A 14,872-nucleotide genomic window follows, 5' to 3' on the forward strand; every position below is an offset into this window, starting at 1 on the left:
GCATTGGCAGGTGAATTCTTTAACACTAAGCCACCTGGGAAGCCCCTGTTGTGCTTTTAGAGTAGTTTTCTTTCTTTGCTCAGAGATGAGTGTGAGCCAATTCTTTTTTCTGTCACCTAGTGTCTATTGTTTACTAAGTGAAGCAAAGTAGCATTTAGAAAACTCATGTGTCAAGCATAGTCTGGGGGAGTTGGGGGGTATTTTTGTTATTGTAGCTGTTCCACTTAAGCCACTTCATCTGTTCCTCAACAAACTTGATAACAGATTGTTTTCATCATTTTACTGATGAAGACACTCAGATGTAGGAGCATTAAGTGACTCACAAAAGGGCACACAAATCCATATATGTGACTTTATGTAGAATATTTGTATTTACTTTTAAAGAGCTCCCTTGTGGCTCAGATGGTAAAAGAATCTGCCTGAAATGCAGAGGACCCAGGTTCCATCCCTGAGTTGGGAAGATCCCCTAGAGAAGAAAATGGCAAACCACTTCAGTATTCCTGTCTGAGAAATCCCATGGACAGAGGAGCCTGGTGGGCTACAGTCCATGGGGTCACAAAGAGTCAGTCATGACTAAGTGACCTACACTTTCACTTCACTTTTGCTTTTACAGATAAAGAATAATGTGTACATTAACGTAATGAGAATTATTATGTACACATTCTCATCCCACTTTTCTGTTAAGTGAAATTCCAAAAACCAAAACAAAAATATTGGACTTTCCACAGAATCATTTTGCTTTTTACATTCAAGAGCTATCATGCACAAAATTTAATTGTGAGAGACAGGAACAAACTGGGCAGACTAGATTTTTGCCTCCAGATGACCAGTATGAGCTCACAATATCAGGAAATGAGTAAAGAGAGGAAGTGGCTAGTTCAGGGGTCTAAAAGTAGGCAGGCAGGGCGTTTCTGAGAACCATGTGGGGTGAGGAGAGAACCACCAAGCTCCAGAACCGTTTGAAGCCTAAATTAGTGCCAGCTAAAAACTGTCGTTCACCATCTGGTTCTGACAAGGATGAAGTCACTGGCCCCTGCAGTCCTGACCTTGAACAGACTCTGAAAGGAGTCCAAGGTGGAGATCAGGAATGAGCCCTCTGTGCTCCGAGAAAAACTGGCAGAACAGGCCTTCACATAGTTAGATATTTTTAGGAGAAGAGTTTATGAGCCCAGTTTTTTGCATCTTCTGATATCTAGAGAAGCACTAAAATTATTAAAAGAGAGATTGCTCCTCATGACTAGCAGCAACCTTCTTGTGACTAGTAGCAAACCTCTGCCAAAATGTGTGCTTAACTACACAAACCCCCCTTTACTAATATATAAATATGTATATGTATATATATGTGTGTGTGTGTGTATATATATATATATATACATATGTATGTATATACTGATCTTACTCCGTACTTCTTTGGAGCAGTTTCTCAGAACTATCTGACATTCTGTCTCCTGGGCTGTAGTGCTCATTTGGCCCAAATAAAACTCAACTCACAACACTCACGTTGTGCATTTTTTTCCATTGGACATAAGGAAATTTGTGCTTTGTTGAGAGCATTTCCATTCACTATTCTGCCTTCAAAACAATTGTCTTTATATCTCCCTCATCAGTACTGCATCTTAAATGTTTAGCAAGTGAAAGGCCATGGATCAGACCTTCTGTTATTCTTAGGGAGAAAGATCCACCTCCCACCCTCACCCCCACCCCCTCCCACCACTCCAATCTCCCTAACACACCCTCAGGCCCACAGTCCAGAAATACCTTAGTGGCCTGTGGGGCTCAGAACTTCACACCCCAGTGCTAGTCCATACTCATTCAGTCACATCCCTCTAGAGAGAAGAAAAGCAACCCAAAATACAGGGCTTTTTTTAAAAGGGCAATGCCTCTCCAAAAAGAGCTGCCCGCATGTTTTCCTTCTTCACACATACACTCTGCTGTGCTAAACCAGAGAAGAGAGAAAACCTTTTGAAAATCTGTTACTAAAACTCATCTCAGCCTCACAATCAAAATGCTGGTAACCTCAGACGAGTAAGTTTTTCATAGCAGTTGTTTTATATCATCCTCCACCTTAATCACAGCAGCAACAATCCATTTCTCACAGGTAGATAATATCTTTGCCAACAGAATGGTACTCATAACCACTGGATAGATAATGTAAATATTATTTACTTGTGTGTCATGGCTGTTCTTGGAAATTCTTAATGAAAAATATGTGTAAAGTTCAGTAAATCACAGTCACAAATCAAATATTGGAGACCAAAATGGAGAACTGAGGGAATTTCCTGGTCCAGGGTTTAGGCCTCTGCAACTTTCACTGAGAGGGTCTGGGTTCAATCCATCTCTGGTCTGGGAACTAGGATCCTACAAGCCCCGTGCAATGTGGAAAAAAAAACCTGGGAGAGTTGAGACTAACGAATGAGAAAAAGAAAATGTATCAGACCATTAATAGTCTTATTCATTGCACCTGTCACATTACTTTATATAGTATCTGTTTATATGTCTCTCTCTCCAAGTTGACTATATGTTCAGTAAAGGCAAAACCTGTGTCTTATTTTCTTTTGTATAACCATCACTCAGTGTGAAAAACACTAGATAATCATTAGATAAATGAATATTTTTATTGTTTAACATAGCAGATGACAGAATTTTTAATTATGATTAGCACAAATTTTTTATTCCCTTTTCTTTGTTCTCACACTTGATTTCTGCTTATTAAAAAATACGATGCTTTTTCCAGCTACTCATTACTGAAAATTGGAACAAGGAAAATATGAAGAAAAATACCTTAAAATCTCGTTATAAAATTATATGCTATAAACATATAAAATATGTTTCCTTTCCATATTTTCTGTGTATATTTTGTGCTAGCAGGAGCTACACATTATTTTATGATTTTTCAACTAGCATTATATCAGGAGCATTTCTTACATTTTGAATACTTCATAAATATAATTTTTAAATTTTTGTATTTTTCAATTGTAGGGTAATATCATATATATTTAACCTTTCTCCTATTGTTGGATATAAGATTTTCCTAGTATTTGGCAAGTCAAATAATACTGAGATAAAAAAATCAAATTGTGTAGTATCTTGTTCATATGTATTATTTTTTGAAGACAGATCTCTAAAGTGGAATCATTAGTTTAAAAAGTGATAGCATTTTTAATACTACAGATATATTTTGCCAAATCTATTTGCAATACTAGCCTACTAACATTTCGAGTAGCAGCTTATGAGAATGTATTTATTTCTTTATTCTTATGAGTAAGACATTTTCAAATTGAAGGAGCTTAATTTCAGAACTTGGTTTGTACGACGATGCCATCTGCTGGCCATAGTACAAAATTACAAAAGCAGAAGTGGAGGCGCCCCTTTGGAAACGGCAAAATTATTGTGACTATTATCGGTCTTACAGGTTTTCAGAAAGTGCTCTTGCTATTTGGGTTTCTAATTATCCTCAGCAACCATATAAAATAAAGCTTACAATCTTTCAAATGATACTTATTAATGCATCTTGTTCGACCTGAATTTCTGGAGAACTTCACATGGTGACAAGTCTATCGTCTGCTGAAGACAGATATGAGTCACAAAGCATGAGCTCAAGGTCATAGTTTAACAGGGATACACAAAAGCAAACTGATCACTGCAAACATGACCAAAGGCTTTTGCAAATGAAAAATAAAATTTACTAATATTTGTGATTTGAATCATCCTTATTTTATAAAATGCACAAATGCATATCTCATAGTACAGGCAACCTCTATAGTGGCCCCCAATTACAATTCCCCACCCCTTAGTATCCATACCATTTTGGAATCCTCTTCCCAAGAGAGCCAATGCATTTCCATCTCTCTCTCTTTCTTTCTCCAGTCTCTCCCCAACCCCCATAGGAAGCAAACTGCTGTGATGTGAATGGTGGTGGTGGTTTAGTCGCTCAGTGGTGTCCTACTCTTGCAATCTCGTGGACTGTAGCCTGCCAGGCTCCTCTGTCCATGGAATTCTCCAGGCAAGAATGGAGTGGGTTGCCATTTCCTTCTCCAAGGGATCTTTCCGAACCAAGAATCAAACCCGGGTCTCCTGCACTGTAGGCAGACTCTTTACCAACTGAGCTATGAGAGAAGCCCCTGTGATGTGAATAGCCCTATGAAAAGGCCGACATGGCAAAGAATTTGGGTCTCCAGTCAGTAGCCAATGATGACCTGAGACCAGCCAACACCCATGTGAGTGAGCTTGGAGGTGGGAGCTCCCTAGTCAAGTCTTGACCTGAGACCCCACCCCTGACCCGCACCTTGAAGGCAGCTTGCTAAGAAACTGAGTCAATCACCCAGCTAATCTGTGACTCACTGTTCACTAATAAAGATAATTTGAAACCTACTGAAACATTTCAACATTAATTTCTACTTAAGTACTCAAATTAAGTCCTATAAAATTTTTAAATTTCAGTTAAAGTATCTAACTCTTTGGAACACCTCAAGAAGCAAATACAAGTAAAATTATTACAAAACCTATTGCTATTCTTGTACTTAAATCTATTTTAAAATAAAGCAGTAGCTTTTAAACTTCATTTCGTGTGTTATTCCTATAATTTTTATACTTCTCTAAGGTTATAATCGTACTTAAACTGTCCAATAGTTGTTACATTATTAGATCCTTGAATACTTTTCTAGTTTTCAGTAATCTCTATGGACCAAAAAAGCAAAATACTTCAGGAAATAGTTTGTCAAACAACTGATTTTTAGATTGTTTGCTTTTGCATCATGACTGAACTCAAGCTGCAGACCATTAAGTTGGCTCTTGTTTTCAACTTAATTTATTACAAAAATGGAACATTTGGAATTCTCACCTTTCATATAGATTTTGTATTTCTTAACCTAATAATCTCCATTACAAATGATACATGTTTTAAGTCTCATTTTAGCTAACATTTAATTATGCATTATGCTATCCTTTTTATATATTGCTATTATCTGTTAGCACTATTAAAAATTGTGTATGCGTTCTTGTACCATTTAAATTTTCGGGCCATTTGGAAAGTCTAAGCCTAGGAAAAGAGGAATCAAACTCTTGAAGTTAGTCCCTTTTTAAAACGTGTGGTTAAATCATCGTTTTAAAGCACGAAATTGAACTCTCTTTTCCTCTTTCTGCTTTCTTATTGTGTATGATCATCCTCCTTTGGATTCTGCTTTTTCTGGGCTTACATAATTTCCAATATTTTCCCATCTTTACTTACACAGTTAAAACAAATACCTCTCTATACTTCACAAACATATATTAATATAAGCTTATACAAAATCATTTAGCTATATTAACACATTTAATGAAATTATTAACTTATTTTTTTATGTTCAAATTTATTTTTTTTATTTTTATTTTTTTTAATTTTATTTTATTTTTAAACTTTACAATATTGTATTAGTTTTGCCAAATATCGAAATGAATCCGCCACAGGTATACCCGCATTCCCCATCCTGAACCCTCCTCCCTCCTCCCTCCCCTACCCTCCCTCTGGGTCATCCCAGTGCACCAGCCCCAAGCATCCAGTACCGTGCATCGAACCTGGACTGGCGACTCGTTTCATACATGATATTATACATGTTTCAATGCTATTCTCCCAAATCTCCCCACCCTCTCCCTCTCCCACAGAGTCCATAAGACTGATCTATACATTGGTGTCTCTTCTGCAGTCTCATACACAGGGTTATTGTTACCATCTTTCTAAATTCCATATATATGCGTTAGTATACTGTATTGGTGTTTTTCTTTCTGGCTTACTTCATTCTGTATAATAGGTTCCAGTTTCATCCATCTCATTAGAACTGATTCAAATGTATTCTTTTTAATGGCTGAGTAATACTCCATTGTGTATATGTTCCACAGCATTCTTATCCATTCATCTGCTGATGGGCATCTAGGTTGCTTCCATGTCCTGGCTATTATAAACAGTGCTGCAATGAACACTGGGGTACACGTGTCTCTTTCCCTTCTGGTTTCCTCAGTGTGTATGCCCAGCAGTTTGAAATACATTTCTGAAATATAATCTGTTAGCATTCTCATTTCAGATTACAACTATCTATGCTGACAAGCTTTTCTTTTATATCATTATGAACACATGACCTTGTAAAACAATTTTATTGATTTATATATTTGTCTATTATAATATTACTAACATTAATGCTCAAAATGTCACAAACTGCCCCCAAATAGTTCCTTCAAGCTGACCTCTATGTATATTATCTTTAAAAGAAGTTTTTTAAGACTTTATTCTTTTAGAGTAAAAGATTGGATCACAACAATCTTCTTATGCTAAAACTTTTTTAAAATTTAAAATTTATTTTTAATTGGAGGATAATTGCTTTTCAATGTTGTATTGTTTTGTGCTATACAAGGTGAATCAGCCATAAGTATACATATACGCCCTCCCTCTTAATCCTCCCTCCTGCTCCCCCCATGTCTAGGTCATCACAGCACCAAGCTGAGCTCTCTGCGTTATACAGCAGGCTCCCAGTAGTCATCTGTTTTACACATGATAGTGTAGATATGCCAGTCCTTCTCTCTCAGTTCGTCCCACCTTCTTGTTGCCTGGCTGTGGATCACAGCAATCTTGAGGGGGCAGTTATAGAGATTTCTCAAGGAATCCCTATCCTGACACATGCATAGATAGCCTCCCCTATTATCAACATCTCCTACCAGAGTGGTACACTTGCTGTCACTTGTTATAATCAATTAACCTGCCTTGACTCAGTCCATAGTTTACCTAAGAGTTCACTTTTGGTGTTATATTAATACATTCTATGGGTTTGGACAAATGTAAAATAACATATATCCATCATAAAATCATAAAGCGTGTTTTCAGTGACCTAAAAATCTTATGTGTTCTGTCTGTTCATCTCTCCACTCCACATCCCTGATCTTTTTACCATGATCATACTTTTGCCTTTTCCAGAATATTGATGAACTTTGTCTTAAATGCTTCCTTATTCACAGATGACAATTAGATATATCCCTTCTCCAAACTTAATTTTTCCCTCTTCAAGCCATGAAATCAGCTAAATCCCAAAGAGCCTGGGTTCTTTCTCTTCTCCATTAAAAGTTTCTAATACTTCCTTTTGAACTTAGGATGAGCATTCAAGCTTACCTCATTATTTGATCACTTTCTCATTTTCATTTTCTGTCATTTTCCCCACTACTTGTAGTCTCCTTCCACACTGACCTCCTCTGAGGTTTCAAATGCTCTGCAATAGGTATTTGATCATAATTTCCACTCCTGAGGATGTATTTTAGTCTAGAGGAAGAAGGCTTTGTGATAAACAGCAACAAAGACACAGTATCTCCTTGGTATCACTGGCACACAGCACAGCACCCAGAATGTGGCCAAGCTGCAGTAAGCAGCTGTGATTAAATGAAAGTAAGGGGATTGGAACAATAAACCTGATGAAAGCAATCAACGTATAAGTTAAAGGCATTATTGCAACAGTGTTCAAACAAAACTAATATTATATATCTAGGTCAAAGCAAGATTACAGAAGCATAAAATTACTGGAGAAAACTGCAGCACAATGGGGCATGCTGCCCGATAAAGACATTTTAAAAAAAAGATAAGTTTAAGAAAATCTTCCCGGACGGGACTGTTCTGGCAGTCCAGTGGTGGGACTCTGGACTTCCACTACAGGGCGCATAGGTTCAGTCCCTGTTTGGGGAACTAAGATTCCACAGGCTGCAGTGCTGCCAATAAATAAATAAATATCCATTCTTAAAAAAAGGAAAAGAAAAAAACCTTCATGGAAGCCTGCCAGGCATGTGCTTCTGTCTCTGCCTCAAGTTGCTTAATGGACATGTCTGCCCTTAATTTTTTTTTTTAATTGGGTAACTGATCTTTTTATTGTTAACGTGTAAGAGTTCATTATTATGAATCCACATCACTTCAGATATATGACTTGCAAACATTTCCTCCCGTTCTGTAGGATGTCTTTTCACTTTTTCAAAAGAAAATTTTTTGGCCACGTGGGATCTTAGTTCCCCAGGCAGGGGTCAAACTTATGTCCCGTATATTGGCAGTGCACAGTCTTAACCACTGGACTGCCAGGGAAATCTCCCTTGATTCTTATATATGTAAATATATGTCAACCCATAATGACTTCCTACAACATCTATGAATAAATGGCTAAAGTGTAGAAATTTAACATTTAATAAAGCATTACAGTAGAATGATAGAATTCACGTTTGTCCTAAGTCCTAAGCCCCCTTTCCTAATGTTATGACAAATTACAGGATATTTTTTCTTTTTTTTTTTATATTTTTGCAACTGCTATAACTACAAGAGCAAAATAATTTAAAATTACAGATTTTTTTTTTTTTACTTAACAATATTGTATTGGTTTTGCCATACATCAACATGAACCTGCCACAGGTGTACACGTGTTCCCAATCCTGAATCCCCCTCCCTCCTCCCTCCTCCCTGCCCATAACATCCCTCTGGGTCATCCCAGTGCACCAGCCCCAAGCATCCTGTATCCTGCATCGAACCTGGACTGGCGATTCATTTCTTATATGATATCACACGTTTCAATGCCATTCTCCCAAATCATGCCCCCCCACCCCTCCACTGACAGAGTCCAAAAGACTATTCTATACATCTGCCATACGACCCAGCAATCCCATGCTGGACATACACACCGAGGAAACCAGAATTGAAAGAGACACTTGTACCCCAATGTTCATCGCAGCACTGTTTATAATAGCCAGGACATGGAAGCAACCTAGATGTCCATCAGCAGATGAATGGATAAGAAAGCTGTGGTACATATACACAATGGAGTATTACTCAGCCATTAAAAAGAATATATTTGAATCAGTTCTAATGAGGTGGATGAAACTGGAGCCTATTATACAGAGTGAAGTAAGCCAGAAAGAAAAACACCAATACAGTATGCTGCTGCTGCTGTTGCTGCTAAGTCGCTTCAGTCGTGTCCAACTCTGTGTGACCCCATAGACGGCAGCCCATCAGGCTCCCCCATCCCTGGGACTCTCCAGGCAAGAACACTGGAGTGGGTTGCCATTTCCTTTTCCAATGCATGAAAGCGAAAAGTCAAAGTGAAGTCGCTCAGTCGTGTCCGACTCTTAGCGACCTCATGGACTGCAGCCTACCAGGTCCCTCTGTCCATGGGATTCTCCAGGCAAGAGTACTGGAGTGGGTTGCCATTGCCTTTTCTGCCAATACAGTATACTAACGAATATATATGGAATTTAGAAAGATGGTAACGATAACCCTGTATGCAAAAAATTACAGATTTTTAAATAAGGAGTTTGAAGAAGCTATTTGAAGACATAAGGACCAAGACATTTTCTTTCAGTCCTTCCACTGGTCTGGCCACCTGTGGAAAACAGCCCAGCACAGAGTAGTCACTTGGATTATTGAGAAGGACAGTCAGAAGAGAACCATTAAAAAATGATGATAAGGAGACTTCCCTGGTGGTCCAGAATCTGCCTACCAGTGCAGTGGACATTCCTGGTCCAGGAACTAAGATCCCACATGCCGTGGGGCAACTAAGCCCATGGAGAGCTACAACTGCTGAATGAAGTCTGTGTGCAGCAAATGAAGCCTGCAAGCCTAGAGCCATGCTCTGCAACAAGAGAAACCACCACGATGAGAAGTCCTCACAAGGCAACCAGCGAGTAGCCTCCACTTGCTGCAACTAGAGAAAGGCTTTGTGCAGCAACAAAGACCCAGTGCAGCCAAAAATTAGTTAGTTATTTTTTAAAAAATAAAATTTAAAATGGTGATAAAGACCCAATCATTACAGTATAAGGCCTATGCTGTTGCTACTGCTAAGTCGCTTCAGTCGCGTCCGACTCTGTGTGACCCCATAGACAGTAGCCCACCAGGCTCTGCCGCCCCTGGGATTCTCCAGGCACACATTGCTAATTCCCTAGCATTAGCATTTATCATCTTTAAAAACAAAAAAACTCTTAAACAGCAAATATACCTTGACTCTACATCTATTACTAATAAAACAAGATGATCTGCCATGCTTTCTGCACTGTAATTGATTCATGGACCCACAGGAAGAAATAATACCCTGTTGCATTGAAATCCTGGACTCAACATAAGAAGTCATCAAGCTTTTATGATAATCACTTCTTTTCCATGAAAAGGCTTCTAAGTAGTGTTTGTGCATGCCAGATTCAAGAAGAAATATTCTGATTCAGAGTAAAGCAAAAATATTCTAGGAGCAGTTACAACTTGTGGTTGACAACTACCCTGGGGAAAAAAATGAGTTTCATTTCCAAGCAGGTGTTCAAACACAGTTTAAACACTTGACAGGTAAGTTATAGGGAGACATTTACAAATTTAGTGGATTTTAAAATATATAAGATCATGTTCAAACCTGTGATGTATGATTCTGTAAATATAGATGCTTACCACCCTCATATTTCCTGTCAGCAGTTCTGGACGGCATTTTCTTCCTTTTGCCAAGAGATTTCACATCAGTATAAACATGCTTCTCTGTCATGTCTGAAGGGTAGAGAAACGTGGAGATGAGATGTGGTTGAAAGTGAACTTTCTCATACATTCAAGAAAAAAATTATTGCAATTCACACTTCTCATACAACATATGAGAAATTGTTCTTTATAAAAATTATATTTGAGGGGATCTTCCTCCTCTTTTATGAGAATTCCTTTGAAGGCCTAAAATAAGTAAAGTGTGTGTTGGAATTTCACACCATTGGTGGTCTTTTGTAGGCTTGAGGGAGGCTGCTGTGCCCATGATGAATGGAGAATTGGGGTGGGGTGGGGGGGCAAATGTGTAAGGTGTTCAGACCAAAATATATATATACATCATTTTGAAGAGACTTTCCTACTGTGTTCAGAAACAGATTAAAGCAATAGGTCGTAATACATAAAAGCAGAGCTGACAGAAGAAAGGCTGAGAAGTTGCAGCTTTGGCTGCATGAGATCCTTTTATTTTTAAACCACAAATCACAAGGGTTTCCTGTTTTGTTTTGTCTTGGTTTGTTTTCATTCTAAGCTATCCTTTTCTGTAGCACAGCACATCCTCTGTATACTGTAATGCTAGATTATAATAATACATTTTATAGATATAGTGATAATAAATCCAGAGCTATTCTGATTTCCCCATCTGGTTTTTTCTAAGTCCATCCTCACTTGTCAAACATCCTGCTTATATTTTTAATTCAGTGTGAGTTCCTTCTTCTGTGTAATGAGGAACCCATTGAAACTGACAACAACCACAAGTAGGTGGCTCTTAGACATGTATCTGGACAAATACGATAAAATATCCAGAGATCAAGACAGGTCAACAACATCATCAATGCCACTGGCTCTCTAAAGCTTTTGAAGCTGCTCTTGAGTGTGTTGACAACCTCATGGCTACAATAGAGTTGTCACAGCTCCAGGTAACTTATTCAGTATTCAAGACAAAAAAGAGTAGAGGGAATGAAAGCCATTCCAGAAAGCTAGACAACTTTGTTTTAAGTCTTAGTAGCCAAAGGTGGGCTACATAGCCATTCTAGCTACAAGGGGAGCTGGGAAAGTAACTTGTGTGAAGAAAAAGAGAAAAGGTGATTCAGAAGAGCTCGTGGACTGGTCAATAGTCTTTGGCCCCCTAGGCTAGGGCTAACACAAGATTTAATGGACATCAACACATTTTTGAAGTCTAACTATTTATACCCTCAAATTAATGTAAAGGTAATGCCCAGGTGGTTCAGTGGTAAAGAATCCACCTGCACGCAAGAGACACAAGTTCGATCACTGGGTCAAGAAGATTCCTGGAGAAGGAAATGGTAAACCACTCCAGTGTTCTTGCCTGGGAAATCCCATGGACAGAGGAGCCTGGAGGGTGACAGTCCATGGGGTTGCAAAAAGTCGAACATGACTTAGTGACTACACAACAACAACAGTGAATCCAAAAGGGCATTTTAATTTTCAGAAAAAGAGCTAAGAGCTATACATATCACAGTATAGAACGAATTTAGAAGATCTTTTACTACATTTCTTGTCTCTGCTAGTTTACCTACTGCAATTATCAGTATAAAAAATTAGCTTAAGGGACTTCCCTGGAAATCCAGTGGTTAAGACTTTACCTTCCAAAGCAGAGGGCGCAAGTTTGACCCCTGGTCAGGAAGCTAAGATCCCATGTGCCTTTCGGCCAAAAAACCAAAACAAAAAAACAGAAACAATATTATAACAAATTCAATAAAAGCCTTTTTAAAATATAAACTTAAAAGCAGAGAACTCTGAATAATTTTTGCCTTTAGGAAAAACAAAAGTTTGAATTAGAAAGATTTCACCTGAAGGATATGTCTGGGTTAATGTACTAAGGGATTCCATAGATTGTAACAACTTTATATTGGAAAGAAAAGATGGGTGAGTCCCAGAAAGGACTGGTAATCAAAAAAAGAAGAGAAAAACAGTTTGGGACTGAACAGAAATCTTAGGGTATTTTTCGATCTCTGTATAATATTCAGTCTCATTGATTCTTTAAAAACTGCTCTTAGGGACTTCCCTGGTGGTCTAGTGGTTACAAATTTGCTTGCCAATGCAGGAGACACAGGTTCAATCCCTGTTCCAGAAAGATTACATGTGCTGCGGGACAACTAAGCCCTGTGCCCTAGCTGTGAAGCCTGTGTGCTCTAGAGCCTGTGCTCTGCAACAAGATAAGCCACGGCACTGAGAAGCCTGTGCAAGGCAACTAGAGAAAAGCCCGCTGACAGCACTGAAGACCCAGCACAGGTAAAAACGTAAAAAACAGACTGCTCTTTGTTTGCCAACTCTGGCTAAATCTGATGCTGATAGCCCCTATTCACAGCTTCTCCATCAATGCCCAACATCCTATCTTCCAGCAGCACTAAGAGTCTGTGGAAATAATGTATCTGGGCTATAATCACTTTGAATGCATTGCCATGCTCCTTCTCCTCCACCTGGCAAAATACATAGTCTTCCTTCAAACTTGACTGAATGCATTTCTTTGAAAAGTCTTCCCTGTGCCTGAGCAGAGTTAACTCCATCCTTCCTGTGAGTTCTCAGATATCCTTAATTATGATCCAATTACTTCTGTTTTCACATTGCACTTTAATTATTTACAGCTATGTCTGTCCCCTGGAATTTGAATTTCAAGGCAAAGGGTCTATGACTTAATTACCTTTAAATTTTCAGCACCAAGTATAATGTGTGCCTGGCACACAGTAAGTGTTAAATAAGCATCAGTAAACAAAGGGATAAAGGAACAAATGAATAATCTAAGGCAGGAGGCAATTATAAACTAGGAAAACCAAAAAGAAAGAGCAATTAATTATTTGTAAAGGTGTTTATGACACAATAATTTGATCTCCTTAAATGACTTTGTTTCTAAACTTAAATACAAAGTGTTTATCTTCAAAAAAATTTCAACTTATAAGGAAAAAAGATTTCACATAGTCATTTATTTGTACACTACTAGAAACAAACAGAGAAGGCAATGGCACCCCACTCTAGTACTCTCGCCTGGAAAATCCCATGGACGGAGGAGCCTGGTAGGCTGCAGTCCATGCTAAAGGTCGGACATGACTGAGCGACTTCACTTTCACTTTTCACTTTCATGCATTGGAGAAGGAAATGGCAACCCACTCCAGTGTTCTTGCCTGGAGAATCCCAGGGACCGGGGAGCCTGGTGGGCTGCCCTCTACGGGGTTGCACAGAGTTGGACACGACTGAAGTGACTTAGCAGCAGCAGGAGCAGCAGCAGAAGCAGCAGCAGAAAACCAAATATTCCCTATCTAGATTATTATAGTTTATAACTAAGAGTAAAAGCTAACTAAAATGATGATACAAAAATTCACAAAAAAATTATTCTTAAAAAAAATGAAAGGTAAACATACCTTTTCTATACCTTTTCTTAGTCTTTACAATTCACTTTATTCAGTTTCTTAACAAGGAAATTTGGATGGTTCAGCATTATTTCATTACCAGAATAAAAATTCTTCATTCAATGACCTCCTTTTGATTCAATATAGTTCTACTTGAAAATGTTATAATTCAGGGGGGTTCGCTCTCCTTTCCTAAAGTCTCATTACTCTGAGTCGTGTTCAACTCTGCAACCCCATGGAGTGTAGCCCACCAGGCTCCTCTGTCTATGGAATTCTCCAGGCTAGAATACTGGAGTGGGTAGCCATTCCCTTCTCCAGGAGATCTTCCGGACCCAGGGATCCAACACATGTCTCCTGCATTGCAGGCAGATTCTTTACCATCTCAGACTTTCACATATCAAGCCCAAACAGATAGGATTAAGGATGTTAAAAATCTCTCCAGAATCAGTAGCTGATGACACACAGTAGCTTTGATCTTACCTGTAAGTTCCACAGTTTGTTCAGAAATAGAGTTGGGAGGGTTCACTTTCCCTTCTAAAGGCTGAACGGGAGGAAAAGATCTGATGTCCAGAACAACTGAAAATATTCTCAGCAGTAGAATAGGAAATCTTGACATTTGAGACATTCTGAAAGTTTCTGTTCTTGTCAGAACTCTTACATATGTCCACATTATTTAAAGTACCCTTGCCTCTCCATGGTGTGATCACTTACCTAGAACCAGATTCCTGGAATGTGTCAAGTGGGCCTTAGGAAGCATCATTATGAACAAAGCTAGTGGAGGTGATGGAATTCCAGTTGAGCTATTTCAAATACTGAAAGATGATGCTGTGAAAGTATTGCACTCAATATGCCAGCAAATCTGGAAAACTCAGTAGTGGCCATAGGACTGGAAAAGGTCAGTTTTCATTCCAATCCCAGAGAAAGGCAATGCCAAAGAATGCTCAAACTACCGCACAATGGCACTAATCTCACATGCTAGCAAAGTAATGCTCAAAATTCTCAAAGCCAAGCT

At 38.6% G+C, this 14,872-nt stretch overlaps 1 protein-coding gene across 1 annotated transcript in view; it reads right to left on the reverse strand.

The window, feature by feature from the left end:
- LOC105002148 (C-type lectin domain family 7 member A-like) overlaps positions 1 to 14,435 on the reverse strand; it is a 55,775-nt gene extending 41,340 nt beyond the window's left edge. The window contains exons 1-2 of the mRNA XM_010858665.1: positions 14,341 to 14,435; positions 10,418 to 10,510 (exon numbers count right to left, since the gene is read on the reverse strand). Coding sequence (XP_010856967.1) covers positions 10,418 to 10,508 — 91 coding nt within the window. The 5' untranslated portion in view covers positions 10,509 to 10,510; positions 14,341 to 14,435. The remainder of the gene's footprint in view (positions 1 to 10,417; positions 10,511 to 14,340) is intronic.
- Positions 14,436 to 14,872: the final 437 nt, after the last annotated feature.

Source organism: Bison bison, unplaced genomic scaffold (assembly GCF_000754665.1).
Source record: "Bison bison bison isolate TAMUID 2011002044 unplaced genomic scaffold, Bison_UMD1.0 scf7180017864390, whole genome shotgun sequence".
NCBI lineage: Eukaryota > Metazoa > Chordata > Mammalia > Artiodactyla > Bovidae > Bison > Bison bison.